The 14,142-nt window shown below is 33.8% G+C and overlaps 1 protein-coding gene across 1 annotated transcript in view; it reads right to left on the reverse strand.

The window, feature by feature from the left end:
- The window catches only part of SCN2A (sodium voltage-gated channel alpha subunit 2), a 73,565-nt gene that overhangs the window by 3,733 nt on the left and 55,690 nt on the right, over positions 1–14,142 (reverse strand). The window contains exons 18-26 of the mRNA XM_054277675.1: positions 11,587–11,707; positions 11,069–11,223; positions 10,509–10,682; positions 8,331–8,453; positions 3,355–3,636; positions 2,754–2,807; positions 1,839–1,976; positions 1,143–1,247; positions 683–953 (exon numbers count right to left, since the gene is read on the reverse strand). Of these exons, the coding sequence (XP_054133650.1) occupies positions 683–953; positions 1,143–1,247; positions 1,839–1,976; positions 2,754–2,807; positions 3,355–3,636; positions 8,331–8,453; positions 10,509–10,682; positions 11,069–11,223; positions 11,587–11,707 (1,423 nt within the window). The remainder of the gene's footprint in view (positions 1–682; positions 954–1,142; positions 1,248–1,838; positions 1,977–2,753; positions 2,808–3,354; positions 3,637–8,330; positions 8,454–10,508; positions 10,683–11,068; positions 11,224–11,586; positions 11,708–14,142) is intronic.

A 14,142-nucleotide genomic window follows, 5' to 3' on the forward strand; every position in this document is an offset into this window, starting at 1 on the left:
TAGTAATGACACAGAAATTCCAAACATAAGCAAACTGATGAAACGGTTTGTTATGATTCACGGAAGAATAAAAGAATTGAGCATTGTATTATGTGCCTCAAAGCAGAAAAATAACTTTTTTGATACAAAAACTGATTTGCATATTAAGGAGTACTTAAAACCCCACAATTTTTACTCAAGTTCTTTCAAGTTTGCTGCTCTAGATAAAGCAAAGGTTAGTGTAGTCATTATTTGTTACCACATCTGCTTCAGCTCTGCTCACTCTATCTCAGGCACAAAGCCTCTCAGGATCAAACAAAACTGAAGTCAGCAAGGGGTTTTACCCTGCTGTCTGGGGTGCAGGCATCCTACCCTCATAATAGTCCCACACAGATTTTACTCTGGGATTTTGGATGACTGAACTCTTTCACCTGCAACTGTCACTGTAAGTTTATATCAAAATTGCCTTTCATGCATGTGTAGGAATCTCTACTGATTTCAGAATATAGATCTAATTTCAACCAGTAAAAAAGTAGGAGTGTATGAAATCTCTTGCTAAAAAATTCTTACCATACTTTTCAGTTATGTTATGGATAAGACTTTCTAGTGACAAGGTTGAACAAAAATATAAATAGATTTTACAAGGCAAAAATATTTCCATGTTTACAGAATTAGACATTTCATAAAAATGAGTTGCTCTTACCTACTATGGAGAGAATGACAACCACAAAATCAAAAATATTCCAACCTATAGTGAAGTAGTAATGACGAAGTGAAATCAATTTCAGGACAAATTCTCCAGTGAAAAGTACGATAAACACCAGGTTAATCCAATATAAAATGTTTTCCATTTCTTCACTTTGATCATCTGTTTCTACCATCATTGTGACCATGTTAAGGCAGATAAGTATCATGATACTGATATCAAATGCTTGTTTGGTTACAAAATCAAAGACCATGCCTTGGAATTTGTTCTGTTATAACAGAAGGAAAAGAAAAAAAAGGTATTTCAGATTAATAAGGCTTTTCTTATATCTTTTTTTTTTTTTTTTGCTTACAGCTTATTTCAGGCATAATAGAAAGGCATAATAGAAGAGGCATAATAGAAAAAAATCCAATTTTTAAATAGATGTAAAAATAACAGAAAATAGTTTTATTCTTACTGCTGGTCGAGGTATAGGCTTTTGTGGTTTCTTTGAACCCAATTTTTTCATTGCATTGTAGTATTTCTTCTGTTCTTCTGTCATGAAAATATCTTGACCTCCAAAGTAAACCCAAGAGACAAAAACTGGTTACAATCATGTATCTTTATTGATTACTTATAAATAATACTAATGATCATATTCTCATCTGTGGGAAAATTTAGGACAGATATAAAAACCGTCTTTTATGATTTTTATATTAAGTATTAAGCTACAGAAAGTGTTGAGTTCAGCAGCTGGAACACTGATACCTTCTCAGGCAGTGTTGACAAAACACAAAGACTAAAGAGGGTACAAGTAAAGATAATACAATGTTTGTTATCAAAGTTCAGAAATCTATACTGCTGAGCTTTGTGACATGAAGGTAGTATAGCAAAGAGTTTTTATAGCTACATTTGGCTATTTCAGTGGTTAGCCTTTTTATGAGTCAAATCCACATCTTTACAAAGATGACATTGAGTATTTCACTAACCATGGAGAGTCATAGATTGTCATTTGTCCATCTAACCCTCATCAAGCCAAATTATAAGCTTTAATAATTTAATGTATTTACTATGTGGCACTTTAACTAATTTATCATAAAAATATTAATAAAGTTGTCGTCAGTGGACCAAGATTTTTTTAATGTTCTTTTCAGAATAATAATGAAGTACTTATCTTCTTTTTCTGCTGGTTGAAATTGTCTATGATGACACCAATAAAAAGGTTCAAGGTAAAAAACGATCCAAAGATGATAAAGATGACAAAGTAAAGATACATGTACAGGTTATCTTCATACTTGGGCTGATCCAAAACCTGCAAAACAGGCATAGAAACTACACATTAGTTTAACAGTGAATACAAAATATTTGCTTGTGGAGATTTCACTGCTACAGGCACTTAGGAAACTGCACAGGATTGTGGAAGAGAGGCATCCAAGCCATGTTTAGACTAACCATATTTTCTTGGTATAGCTATGCACCTTCACTATACTACAGCAGGCCTCCTGCTGTGACTGCAGCTTACAAAAAAAAAAAAAAAAAAGAAATGGAGCTTTACTAGTATAGTTTATTCAATTGTCTACTTTGAACTAGAGGAAAACTTGCTCCAAGGGAACAAGGGGCAGGCCAAAGGGTAAGAAAATGCACAGGTCTAATTAAAAATAAGCACTCTGCCCTAAAGAAAGCAGTCAGGCAGCTTGCAGAGCACAATGAAAGTCTTAACTATAAATAAGATTAGTATTACAAAAAAAACCCCAAAAACCTCTCTGTGATGGTGTCTGTTTCCAAATATAAAGAATGGCTCAATGCATAATGAGAGGAGGAGAAGGTATTTCATGGCAACAGGTGTGTTGTAGGATTGGGGAATTTTGATTCAAATGTACCATAGAGAAAATGGAATACTGTAGGACTGCTCCTCTGCTTACCTCATTTCTTGTATTTTTCCCATGATTTCCATTTTCTTTAACTACAAAATTATAGTAACTCTTTGTTCTTTCATTTTTACTGTAATTTCTGAAAGATGTTAAAATTACATTCTCAAATCTTGGAGCTCATACAATCAAAACAAATGGAGTCAAGGGACTATACTTACATTACGAGAATCCACAGCTGCGTACATGATATCCATCCATCCTTTAAATGTAGCCTATAAACAGAACACAGGTGTTTAGGTCACACTGTTCCTGGAAAATGCCTTGTCAGAAGCATTTTTTAGGAGCTGAAGACTAAGTGTCTTTTGTACTCTTCATGAAAACCAGCAGAGTGAAATCCTAATAGCTGACTCTTGCTTTCTATTGTATGTTTTATTCATGGACAAGAATTGCAAGCCAATTCCAATATCTGACTATAGAGGCGCAGCATCCATTAAGAACTCTTTTATCTATTATGAATAATATCTGGTGTAGAAGTTATTTTTCTGTGCATGAGCATTAGAGGTTTACTTGATACAGATTCAATGCAGCTACGGTCTATTATGTTTGAATTACATTTTTTTTCTCATAGTCAGTATATCCTCTAGGCTTTGTGTTACTTCTTCTGTAGAGTCATGGATTTAACTCACACTTCATAATTCAAACCAAGAATTGAGAGACAAAATTTCAAATTAAAAAAAAAGAAGTAAAAAACTTTTTATTGTTGCAGGTAAACAACAGAGATACAGAAAGATAAACAGAAATTAAGGACTGGTGACTTACCACTTGGAGCAGAGAAAGGTAACCAAGGCCTACATTGTCAAAGTTGACCTTCACATTCTTCCAGCGGGCAGTTTCGTTGTTTTGTATGAGCTCCTCACACTGACTGAAGTTGTTAATTTGGCTGATATCGAATCTCTCATCAGTTGTAGTGTTAACACAGTAGTAAAACTTTCCAGCAAATAGATTTACTCCCATGATACTAAATATCAGCCAGAATATAAGGCAAACAAGAAGCACATTCATAATAGATGGAATTGCTCCTAACAGGGCATTCACCACAACCTGGAGTACAAATGAAACCAAAGAGAGACACTGTAAGAACACAGGCACCAGGATCTTACAAATGCTTCACATGTAACATGCAATTATAATTCTAATATCTGTGTTACAACTCACTTGTTGAGAGTAACAAGTAAGAAAAGCAGTATAGAGAAAAGATAAAATGCCAAACTTAGTTAAAAGGAAAAATACAAATAGTAGTGAATGTTAGCCTTAACGAATGGGTAAAATAAGAACCATTAAAACAAACTGTAAAATAAAAGAGGAAAAAGAAGCATTTATCAGTGCTTTTTAGAATATTTACTTAATGTAAATCTGCAAAACCATGATAATTATAATCCCTTACTGAATTGAACAAACCAAATTTTTAATACTACATGTTTACTGGATAAATCCAAGCAAGTCCAAATCTATTTCTAAGCAAATTTCTAATTGAAATTAATTTTGAGGATTTTTAAAAATAAAACCAAGTAATGAATGCATGATATTTTGGATGCTTACATTTAGAATTAAAAGTGAAAATGTTCAAACCAGGAAAACTACTGAGTATCTGAACACACCAGAGCTGTTAATGTTCAGGCAACTGGCAGATAGAACTTGAAAAAATGATATTTGATTTAATTCCCAACTGAATTTTCAGAAAAATCAGGCTTCAGGAAAGAAAAATGTGAAAATGATTTCATGTGTGATGATGAGAAATGATTAAAAACATGCCAGAATGAAAACAAAACACAGAGGAAAATAAAATTTAGGAGAAAGTAGGTCCATTATGAATTAGAATTATTAATTTAATGATGGAATCAATGATGCTAAATTAATTAATTCCTATTTTAAATCTCTCTGTAAATAACCCTAAGAATATAAACCTGGTTAAGTATAGAGCACTTTGCCACCAACTTTGCCAAAACAACTGAAGTAGATCCTTAAAACAAAGAAGTTTGCTTTTTCTCAAAACACTAGCTATTACTTTGGTAGGCTTTTTATACTTCATTTAGTATATATTATGTAAGTACTAGGACAGATCCTCTAGCATAATAAACTTGTTGTTTCTGTTTGAAATACAAATATGTAATGAAGTTCTATGAAGTATTTTGGCATTACAGGTATATCTGCAACTAATACCATCCCCAGAATGAATGAATTATAAAATTAGTGATCCAGGTAGATGGGCTTTCATTCCTTGCCCTCTTACAGAAGAGAAAATAAACCCTTTGACTATTAGATAGGTGATGAACCACCATCATGTGTAGTATAAAGGAGAATTGGGCTGAAGGAAAGAAGAGATCCCTGTTGTACTTTCAGGGCCCCATTCCTGTCAAAACACTACCTCATTTGGGTGATACACACTTTGGACATATGAGAGCCTATAGGACTTCAGTGAAATTGTTGTTATATTTAAATTTAGGAACTGGATCAAATGAAGTTGCTTTCAATGTGAACTAACCCATCATAAAAGCACAGAATGGTGCATGGAATCCTAATTTTCCATGCTTTTTTGTTTGTTTGTACCTTTTTTCCACATATTGTAAATCAAATGTTTTAATAAGTGGCTATATCTAGTGGGGAAATTTAAAACAAATCAGAATAGTTTCTTAATCATACTAAAAATCTCCTTAGCAATACCTGTTACAAATTAATAAGCAAAAGTAATATAGAATTGTATAAGTCAGCATCTGGGTTGAGAGGATTCCCTAACTGATGGATAAATCTCTTCTGACTATTTCAGCAGTGCTCTCTTATGTTGACAAGCTTGTACTCAGCACTGAACCACGACTGTAGGAGGCCATAGGATATTATTTGACCTAAGCAAAATGAACAGTCCAATAACTATGCTGAATTAGTTTAAATTGGAAAACCATTTACTCACTTATTTTTACAACAATTTGACTGGAATAATAAATGCAAAGGTCATTTTTTCCCAGTTTAGGAATACTTTCCAAATATATTAGTTTTTTTAAAATTGAAAGTTATCTCCATTCTTTTAGTCAAAAATATAAGTAGATTTCTTAAGTGTAATGATATCATCCATCAGGAACAATTTTTGAGATATAAAGGGATAGTTAATGAAGTGAAAATATTTGTCCTCAAGCTTTCAGTCTCAGTACACCCAAGAATTCTGTTCCTCTTTGTGCTGCAGCTGCAGGTCCAGTCATGTTCTTTCCTTAATTGCTGGATTTCTACAGCTGACCTACTTTCTCTGGTATTAGTCTGAGTCCTGAAGCTACAGAGAACCAGCTTGTGATACGAATCATTTGAAGACCCTCAAAACATACGGTTGAGCATCACTGGAAACACTGATCCCAACACCTTCCAGTTCCACCAGCAGTAACTCTGGGGAACTGGGGGCTAGGCCTGACAGCAAATGAAAGCATAAGAAAGACATCAAACCCCTTGTTTTCTGCTTGAGAGAAAAAGGTATTAGTGCCTAGCACCATATAGCAGTGAGTGATACTGCTTGGGACAGAGCCTGGACAGATTAATTATATTCCTACAGGCTATTTTAATGAAGTACCAAGTGCAAATTAAAGTATAACTTTCCTAGCATTGCCAGTGGTGGGAAGATGCAAGGAAAAAATTAATGTTTTTCATAGGGGCAATTTTTTTCTTTTAATTACTAGTTTGTATGGGCACAAGTTGAAATACAGAGAATAGTAGTGTGTTAAAAACTGTATATGTACTGAACAGAATTTCTTGTTTGTATAAGGGAAGTGCTCAATGGAAGCAATTTAAGTGTCTATGCAAGTACATGCATTGTACCGGACTGTCATATTTTCAGTTCATACATGATAAATACCAATGGAATGATTATGTCATGAACAGACATCTTGAATTTCCATGTATCAGACCTTAAAGTAGTCATCAACTTGAGCTATGGTATCTTAAAAGACACTAAACTTGGAATTAATTACTTTAAATAAGGCAAAATTCAGTACATCCACTGGAATATTTCAATGGTTAACTGCCTAACTAATGAAGTTATAGGTCACATTTCTAGTCTTAAGTGATCTAACTTCATCTACTACTTTTTATTGCATTTTTTGCTAAACTCATAAATCTTCTCCTCATCTGGGAATGTACAAAGAGATACAGTTGGCAGATCAGGATCAAACGTGTAGATAAAGTTTACACCAACATGGAAGTCATGGGATTTACAATTATCCCTAAACCTTCATGAAAAGGTTATTGGGTTTTTCCTTGCAACAATGAACTGCCACTTCAGCAATTTTATATAAAAATTGAAATATTTTTGAGTTTTTTGTTTTGCTAATCATTGTCATAAAAGAAACCCCTACAGTTAATACGATGAGATAATACTGATGCTTTAGACAGGCCTTACCTCTGATATAAACATCCCAAATTTTCAAATTTGTTTTAGTAAAAGTCCAGAAATTTTTTGGAGGCAAAGAAATGCTATTTCCTGTTTGCATTTATAACATTTCATCAAAGCCCATTTCCTTTTTTAGCTGAAGTCTCTTCTCTTACTTTACACACACACAGAGCATGACATTTTCTTCAGAAGCTCACCAGTTTGTAGTTGATTTACAAATTAGCTAATCAGCTTATCACCTGGGGTGGCAAAGAAGAGTGATCACAGGAGGGAGCTCACACAAGGATCCCTCTTAATTATGGTGGGAAGGTTCCAGTTCAGGTGCATCTGCTGATGCCCACAATGGCAGTGTGTCCAAGAGAGACAGATGGACCCTGAAGGTGTAAGCCAGACACCTTCCTGTGGCTGGAGCTAGAAATATCTACCATGTCTGGTTGTTCACTACTACCTTTGAGAGAAACATTTCTAGAGCTTTTGAGTCATGACTGAGTACACCAGGTCTTTGTCCATTTCAGTGCACTAAAGAAGTGATTTAAACTGACCACTTTGACTTTGCCCTGAGACACACTGAACGTGCCCTGTTGGGCAGCTGAGGGCCTCAGCTGTGGTAACCGATGGAGTGATAACAAACAGCTGGGGACAGTAACTTCTCAAATATACCAGCAAAAGTCTAATATGTTTTCAGGCTGCTTAGTGCTCTATAGATTATACTCAACATTTTACAATCAATACGGAAAGCAATAAGCAACCAGAAATCATTAAACAAGCTCCACCTCTGATATGCTAGAAAAGTTTTCTTAAATAGAATGCAATAGTTCTAATATGAAAGAGAGAAGGTATTTTAATAGTGCTAATTTACTTATTAACATACAAATTAATTAAAAAACTTTTATTTCTAAAAGACATTCCCAATTTATATATACAGAATACTATGTTAAAGAATATAGACTATGTATGATAGCCCAAACTGGTACAAAATACACATGTGCATGCATACATGGATGTATGCACACACACTTTTAAGAAGAAGTATTGGAGCTTTTTTAAACTGTTCTGACTATAGTAGGATATGTTTGTATAGGAAAAATTCAGTAATATTGCATAGATCCATGCAGTTGATAAATCCTTGGGCCCTCCATGAAAGTATGAAAATGGGGAAAGGCCAAGGAGCCTCATTAAGTGTAACAATATGTGCAATAACACATGAATTCATATAAGCAGATGAAGCCTTTTGCTTATATGTTAGTGATAAATGTGAAATATAGAGGATGGTAGTGTAGCATTTCTGCATGGATTGGTCGTTGATTATTCTGCATGCATTGTTTCCATGGATGCATGCATTATTTCAGATTCTTTCACGTTGTCTTACCCTCATCCCTTCAAATCGCGACAAGGCTCTCAGAGGTCTCAAAGCTCTTAGTGTCCTAAGGGATTTAATCGCACCAAGTTCTGAGTAGCCCAAGGCATTAGCTGTTAAGCTAACCAAAGAGACCTACACAAAAACAGAAAGGCAATATTGCTCATTCATCTCTATATCCTTCTGAAACATATGGTGGGAATGATGTGTGCCCTGAACTTCTCAAGAAGATTCAAGGCTGGACCTCTTTCTCCAGGAAACCCTCTATAATGCAGAAAAAATTTTATGTCAGACAAAGTAGAATAAAAGGATATTCTAGGTACCTGTTGATGAAATCATGTTGATAGCATGGTATAAAAGTGCCTTCTATAGTCACATAAACCAGTCAATATTTGGTGGGATTTAAACAAAAATGAAGTCACATGCAAAAACAAAACACCCAAAAGCTGGGTGAATTGGAATGGACAATTTAGGTCAGGACTTCCCATGGTATCTTCAGGACTTGATGAGAATGTAAATGCTCTCAAAAACCACATCCAGACCTTGCTTTTGGTCAAAATGTAACTTTCTAGTGTCCAGAAAATCTTATTCAACAGCCATAGCTACCAGTGCTGTTCAGATTTAACAGGACTAATCAAGACTGAGAACCAACTGTTTGTTAGACAATGGTAGAAGCTTCACTGTTAGGCATATCCACACTTCATTACATTCCCTGTGACTCCTTTAACCACTTCATCAATTCTGGCTTGCATAACGCTGGTCTGGTCTGCAGGCAGATGAGTAAATAAACTAGAATAGCTGTAAAATAAATAATACAATTATCTTTCATCAATAATCCTTGGAAATGTATTTCTATTAGCCATTGGGAAGGAGTGGCCCTAATAAATCAAAAATAAAACATATCACCTTCTATTTACGTCTATTTAATGCCCTTCCCTTCCAACCTTCCTGCTCTCGCAATTCCTTCATCTCCAAATTGTTATTTTGGCTTTTTTATTTCAATTCCCTGTCTATAGATTAAAATGAATGCCTCAGATAATATTTTTTGTTATTTTAAAAAATGCACCAAGATAAGGTTGACATGAAAAACCAATAAAGCTAATAAAGCTAGTCATAGAAGTAACTAAACCACAGATTATCAAATAAGAATTAAATATTTGTTGATAAATACAAGTTCTACTGGTCGTGGCAATTTACACATCAGATGATTGAGCCAATACATATTTTACAGAGGTATAGACTCAATCATAAAATACTATATGAGCATATAGTCATGTCTTATCATAGGATTTGCAATGCTGCTCTGGATTTACAAAGTATAGCATTTTCCAAGCTCTGTGTAGTAAAGACCTCCACTGTAGTTTTAGGGAGATATTAAGCAATTTCTACAGAATTCTTGTGCTTTTCATAATGCACAAATAGGTGGTTTAAGATATACCCTTAACTTGCATTCCATGGGAATTACATCTGTGGAGCTGAGAGGTAAATCAGGCTATTGGGGATGGAAGGGAAATGAACATCTGCTATGTGGTCAAACATCTGTAGTCTTCCATTTATGCTACCCAGTACTTTACATATATTGTTGAGCATGTAGACCTGAAATTACAATGCACTTCTCACTAGGTCTCCTTCAGACAATGCGTAGCTGCTCCTTGGTAGTGCAGCCTTTGGAAAATCATGTGGGAACCCATTCCAGGGGCGCTTATCTATGGTTCTCTGAACTGTCCCTTTGAGGTCACGCCCATAATACAGTGAAAAGTGCAAGAGTACTGAATAGTACAATGGAACTGACAATTCCTAGCAGTATTTTCCTTTCATTTTGCACAGAGTGAGTGACAAGACACTTACAGTAATTCATTAGAAATTAGAAACAGTTTGAAAAATTGTTTCCATATACAAAAAAAACCTGAAGAGGCTGAACAGCATCTTTTCTATACCATCAAAAAATGATAGTAAAAAGCATAATTTCAAGAAAGAATTACAACTTCATAAAACTAGAGAATTTTAAAAAAACATTTCTAGAGAAATAAGTATATCCAAATTTTTTTTTCCATTCTAAACAGAATTATAAACCACACCACCACACCAGTTAAAATAGAGTTTTTGTTGAATAGAACAGAAATCTTATCCTGAAAATATAATATTTTTTTTTTAAGCCTATCGTACAGGACATGAAAAAAGAATACATACATCAACAATCAGGAAGTCCAGCCAGCACCATGCATTAGTGAAATAGGTTTGAAAGCCATAAGCAACCCATTTTAAAAGCATTTCCAGAATGAAGATATAGGTGAAAACTTTGTCAGCGTATTCCAGCATGGTCTTGATAGTTTTACGTTGCTCTATGTAGATATCTTCAAATGCCTGGAAACAAATTAAAATGAAGTTTGAAGACTGGTCCTACAGTAAGTTTTTTCTATTGCTGTTCAGCTCAGCTGAAAGATGAATACTCTTTGGAACCAGCCTTATGAAAAGTATTAAGTGAAAGCTGAAGTTATTCTTGAGGGAAAGATACGTGCCTTATCATCATGTATATTTTTTCAATTCAGATTTTTTCCTTGCCATTCCTATAGGACACTGCAAATTGTGAAGACATTTAATTGTATCTTGCAGATATATATTTATATTAGAACACATATTAATTTGACATCAAATTCTAATTTGTTACCTGTAGCTATGTGATTAACTGTAATTTTAAATGCTTGCTGTTTAAAATCACAATAGTCACAATAGTTCTACACTTAATTTACCAGAGCACCGCTGCTGAGAAGAATCATGAAGACTATGAAGGTCTCAAACCAGTTGTGTTCAACAATCTTATAGCAGGTTTTCCTAAGATTCCACCAGATTTTCCCCTTTCCTTCTTCTACACTGACTTGACAGCATTTGAATCTCCGTACACACCCTAAATGTGACAAGAAATTTTAAGATGTCAGAATAAAGTAAATATTTATAAACAATCACAATGAATGGTAATAATTTGACTTATTTCTTATCATAGTGCTGGTGCATTAGATCCTTATAATTCCTCTTTGAGCATTTTTGTTTAGTATTTGAATTTAAATCTATTTATCTTTTGCAATACCTTCCAAAGAGAGAGAACACACAAGAGCAGTAAATTTATGGCAGTAACTCTGAAAGAGTTACTAATACTACCAGATATTACAACTACAATCACTAAACTTCTTTTGATTTTGAATAAAGAGAATCCTGCACATTCTAGACACAACTAGGTCTATTTATCTTGCCTTTATTTTGCTTTGCCTACCTTCTGTAAAACAAGCTTCTGGCTCTAGAACTTCTTCTGGTTCTGCTTCTGGCTGTTCACCTTCTGGAGGTAGTCCAATGTCAACTGTGCTGCCTTCTGATGAACTGGATGCATTCAATTTCTGTTAATGAAACCCCACATAATTATTTTTTCCAGTTTTATTATTTTGAATAGAAATTTATGTTAGAAATGTATATCCAAATATTTTGTATGTATTCAGTGCTGTGATACTAAAATAACTTCTTATCTACAATCTATAATGCCAAATTGCTCTACTACAGGTGAGGTCACAAGATTAGAAACTACATAATGTGCATTTTCCCTATTGAAAATATTTTGATATTTTCATACAAGGAATTGCTGAAATTAGTAGAGTATTATTCTAAGCCACACATAAGAATTTTGAAGTGAAATTTCAGTAAGCTAAGAATGGGTGCTTTCCACATTTTGTACTGTTTAATTATTCCAATCATGTGGCTGCATTTTAGGTTACACTTTAGATAGCATGTGTTAATACCAATAAATTTCCAAAATCATGACCAAACCAACAGCAAGCTGCACAGATGTATTTTCATGCCTCAAGTAAATATTATTCTAGCAAGTCTGTATAAAGCTAAATCTAAAGTTTCAACTTAATGTTTTCATTATTATTGACATGAAAACACATATTATGAGTTTTATAGGATAATTTAATTATCTTTATTTCCAAAAGAGCAGCACATTACCTTAGGAGCAGTAGCTGATATTTTGCATACTCACTTGCGAATGCATTTTCTGAATTTATTATGCATTTTGAAACTACTTATTACTTTGGTACAGTACACATAGATGTCCAATTACTATAAAAGGCCAAAAATTTTTGAATGTCTAAAGTTAAAACAAATTCTTTTAATCAATATTGTAATAAAATAATACTGCATCAATAAATCATATCAATATTATAATCCAAACCTTAAAAATTATTCTTTTACACCATCATACGATGCTGGCAACAGACAAATATGAGTACTATAATAAGTAAAAGTAGTTTGATTACAGCATTCTATTACTCTTCTAATGTTATCACTATATGGAGTATAACATCAGTAAAATGGCTGCATTGATAAGTAGCTAATCTTGTAAAGGGAATGATGTAAGCAGATTTAGAATAGAGTCTATAGGGAATTAATATTAGACAGAGATGTTCTATGGTAACATTAAAGATATATATTTTTTCTGACACTTAAATCTGAAGTTAGAGGCATTATTCCTTTAAAACATTCCTGAGTAGCTTCAAATTCTATACAGTTTTTTGTAAAGAAAATGTAAACAGTATTAGTCTGTGGATACAAAAAGTAACTTGAGACATTTAATGGAATTTTACATAGCAACAAATATTCAGTTTGTTCTTCAAACAAAAAGAAGATTTATTTCTTTCTCCCTCATTCTGATTCTATTGAATCACACTGACAATACATTGTGTTGTGATTCTGCCATAAGCTTAACTTTGATTTTTGTGTACCATGGTTCACTATAGAACACATTTCAGAGGAAGGCTGAACAAATGGAAACATGTATTGGAGGGTGTATTATGCACCTAGTTTCAGTGCCATCTGCACACCCATTTCATCTATGATTTTTTGAATTTCCCAGCTGAGAAATTCATATCTCATATTTCTGCATGAGTATAAACATCTGTTGAGGTCAGGCCCAATGTACAAAGAGATGGATGCACACTTTCCTGCAGATCATTTTTGACAAATTTCAGATTGCAATATGTTTGAATTATAGATAGTGCATGGCAGTTTGATCATTGTGGAATACTGCCTCTAAAATGGAGAAACTAGGAAGTATGGGATAAATACTGTGGTCATCAAGTAAGGACCACAGCATTTAAACATCAGTGGAAGTCAATCATCAGTTTGAGGAAAAGCCAGAAATACCATAAATGCAAGGTACATAAAAATAAAAATTACATATTATGTTAAAATTTACCATTTATCAATACAATACAGGAAATTATTTTAAAACTGAGAAGTGACTGTTTTTATTACATAGTGTTTTCTTAAAATGTTGCTTGCATCATTCCAATCTGGAGAGCATTTCTAGCAGAATGCTGTAGGAGTAGCAGAGCAAACAAAAATTATGAATTGGCTGAACCATAAGTTTGAGAGACCTACTGTCCATTCTTTTACAGGAAAATGAAGAGTTCAGTGACTCAGATATTATGCAGTTAGTTTAATGAGCAAAAAAGGGTAATGAATTCCTATTACTGAAATTGCTTAAGACTAACAGTTAACTCAGCATGGAAGATTAGATATAACTACTATAAGGAGAGATCACAAATATCAGATAGAAAGGTAAAAAATTATCAATAGAATAGCAAATTATCAGGAACATCAAAAAGACAAGTTTATGTGGGGCACTGTGTATGATGAGATGTATCTTTCAAGTCTCTTCTCAATAAAAATCTGCTATGCTTCATTTACAGAGCTGTAACAATAATCATAGGAGTTAAACTGAACAGAAAAATCCTAAGTTGAATTAACAGCAGCTGATACTTGAAATGCAACTACT

The sequence above is a fragment of the Melozone crissalis genome, unplaced genomic scaffold (assembly GCF_028551555.1).
Source record: "Melozone crissalis strain CALT ecotype California unplaced genomic scaffold, PUWL_Pcris_2 ptg000023l_1, whole genome shotgun sequence".
NCBI classification, from domain to species: Eukaryota; Metazoa; Chordata; class Aves; order Passeriformes; family Passerellidae; genus Melozone; species Melozone crissalis.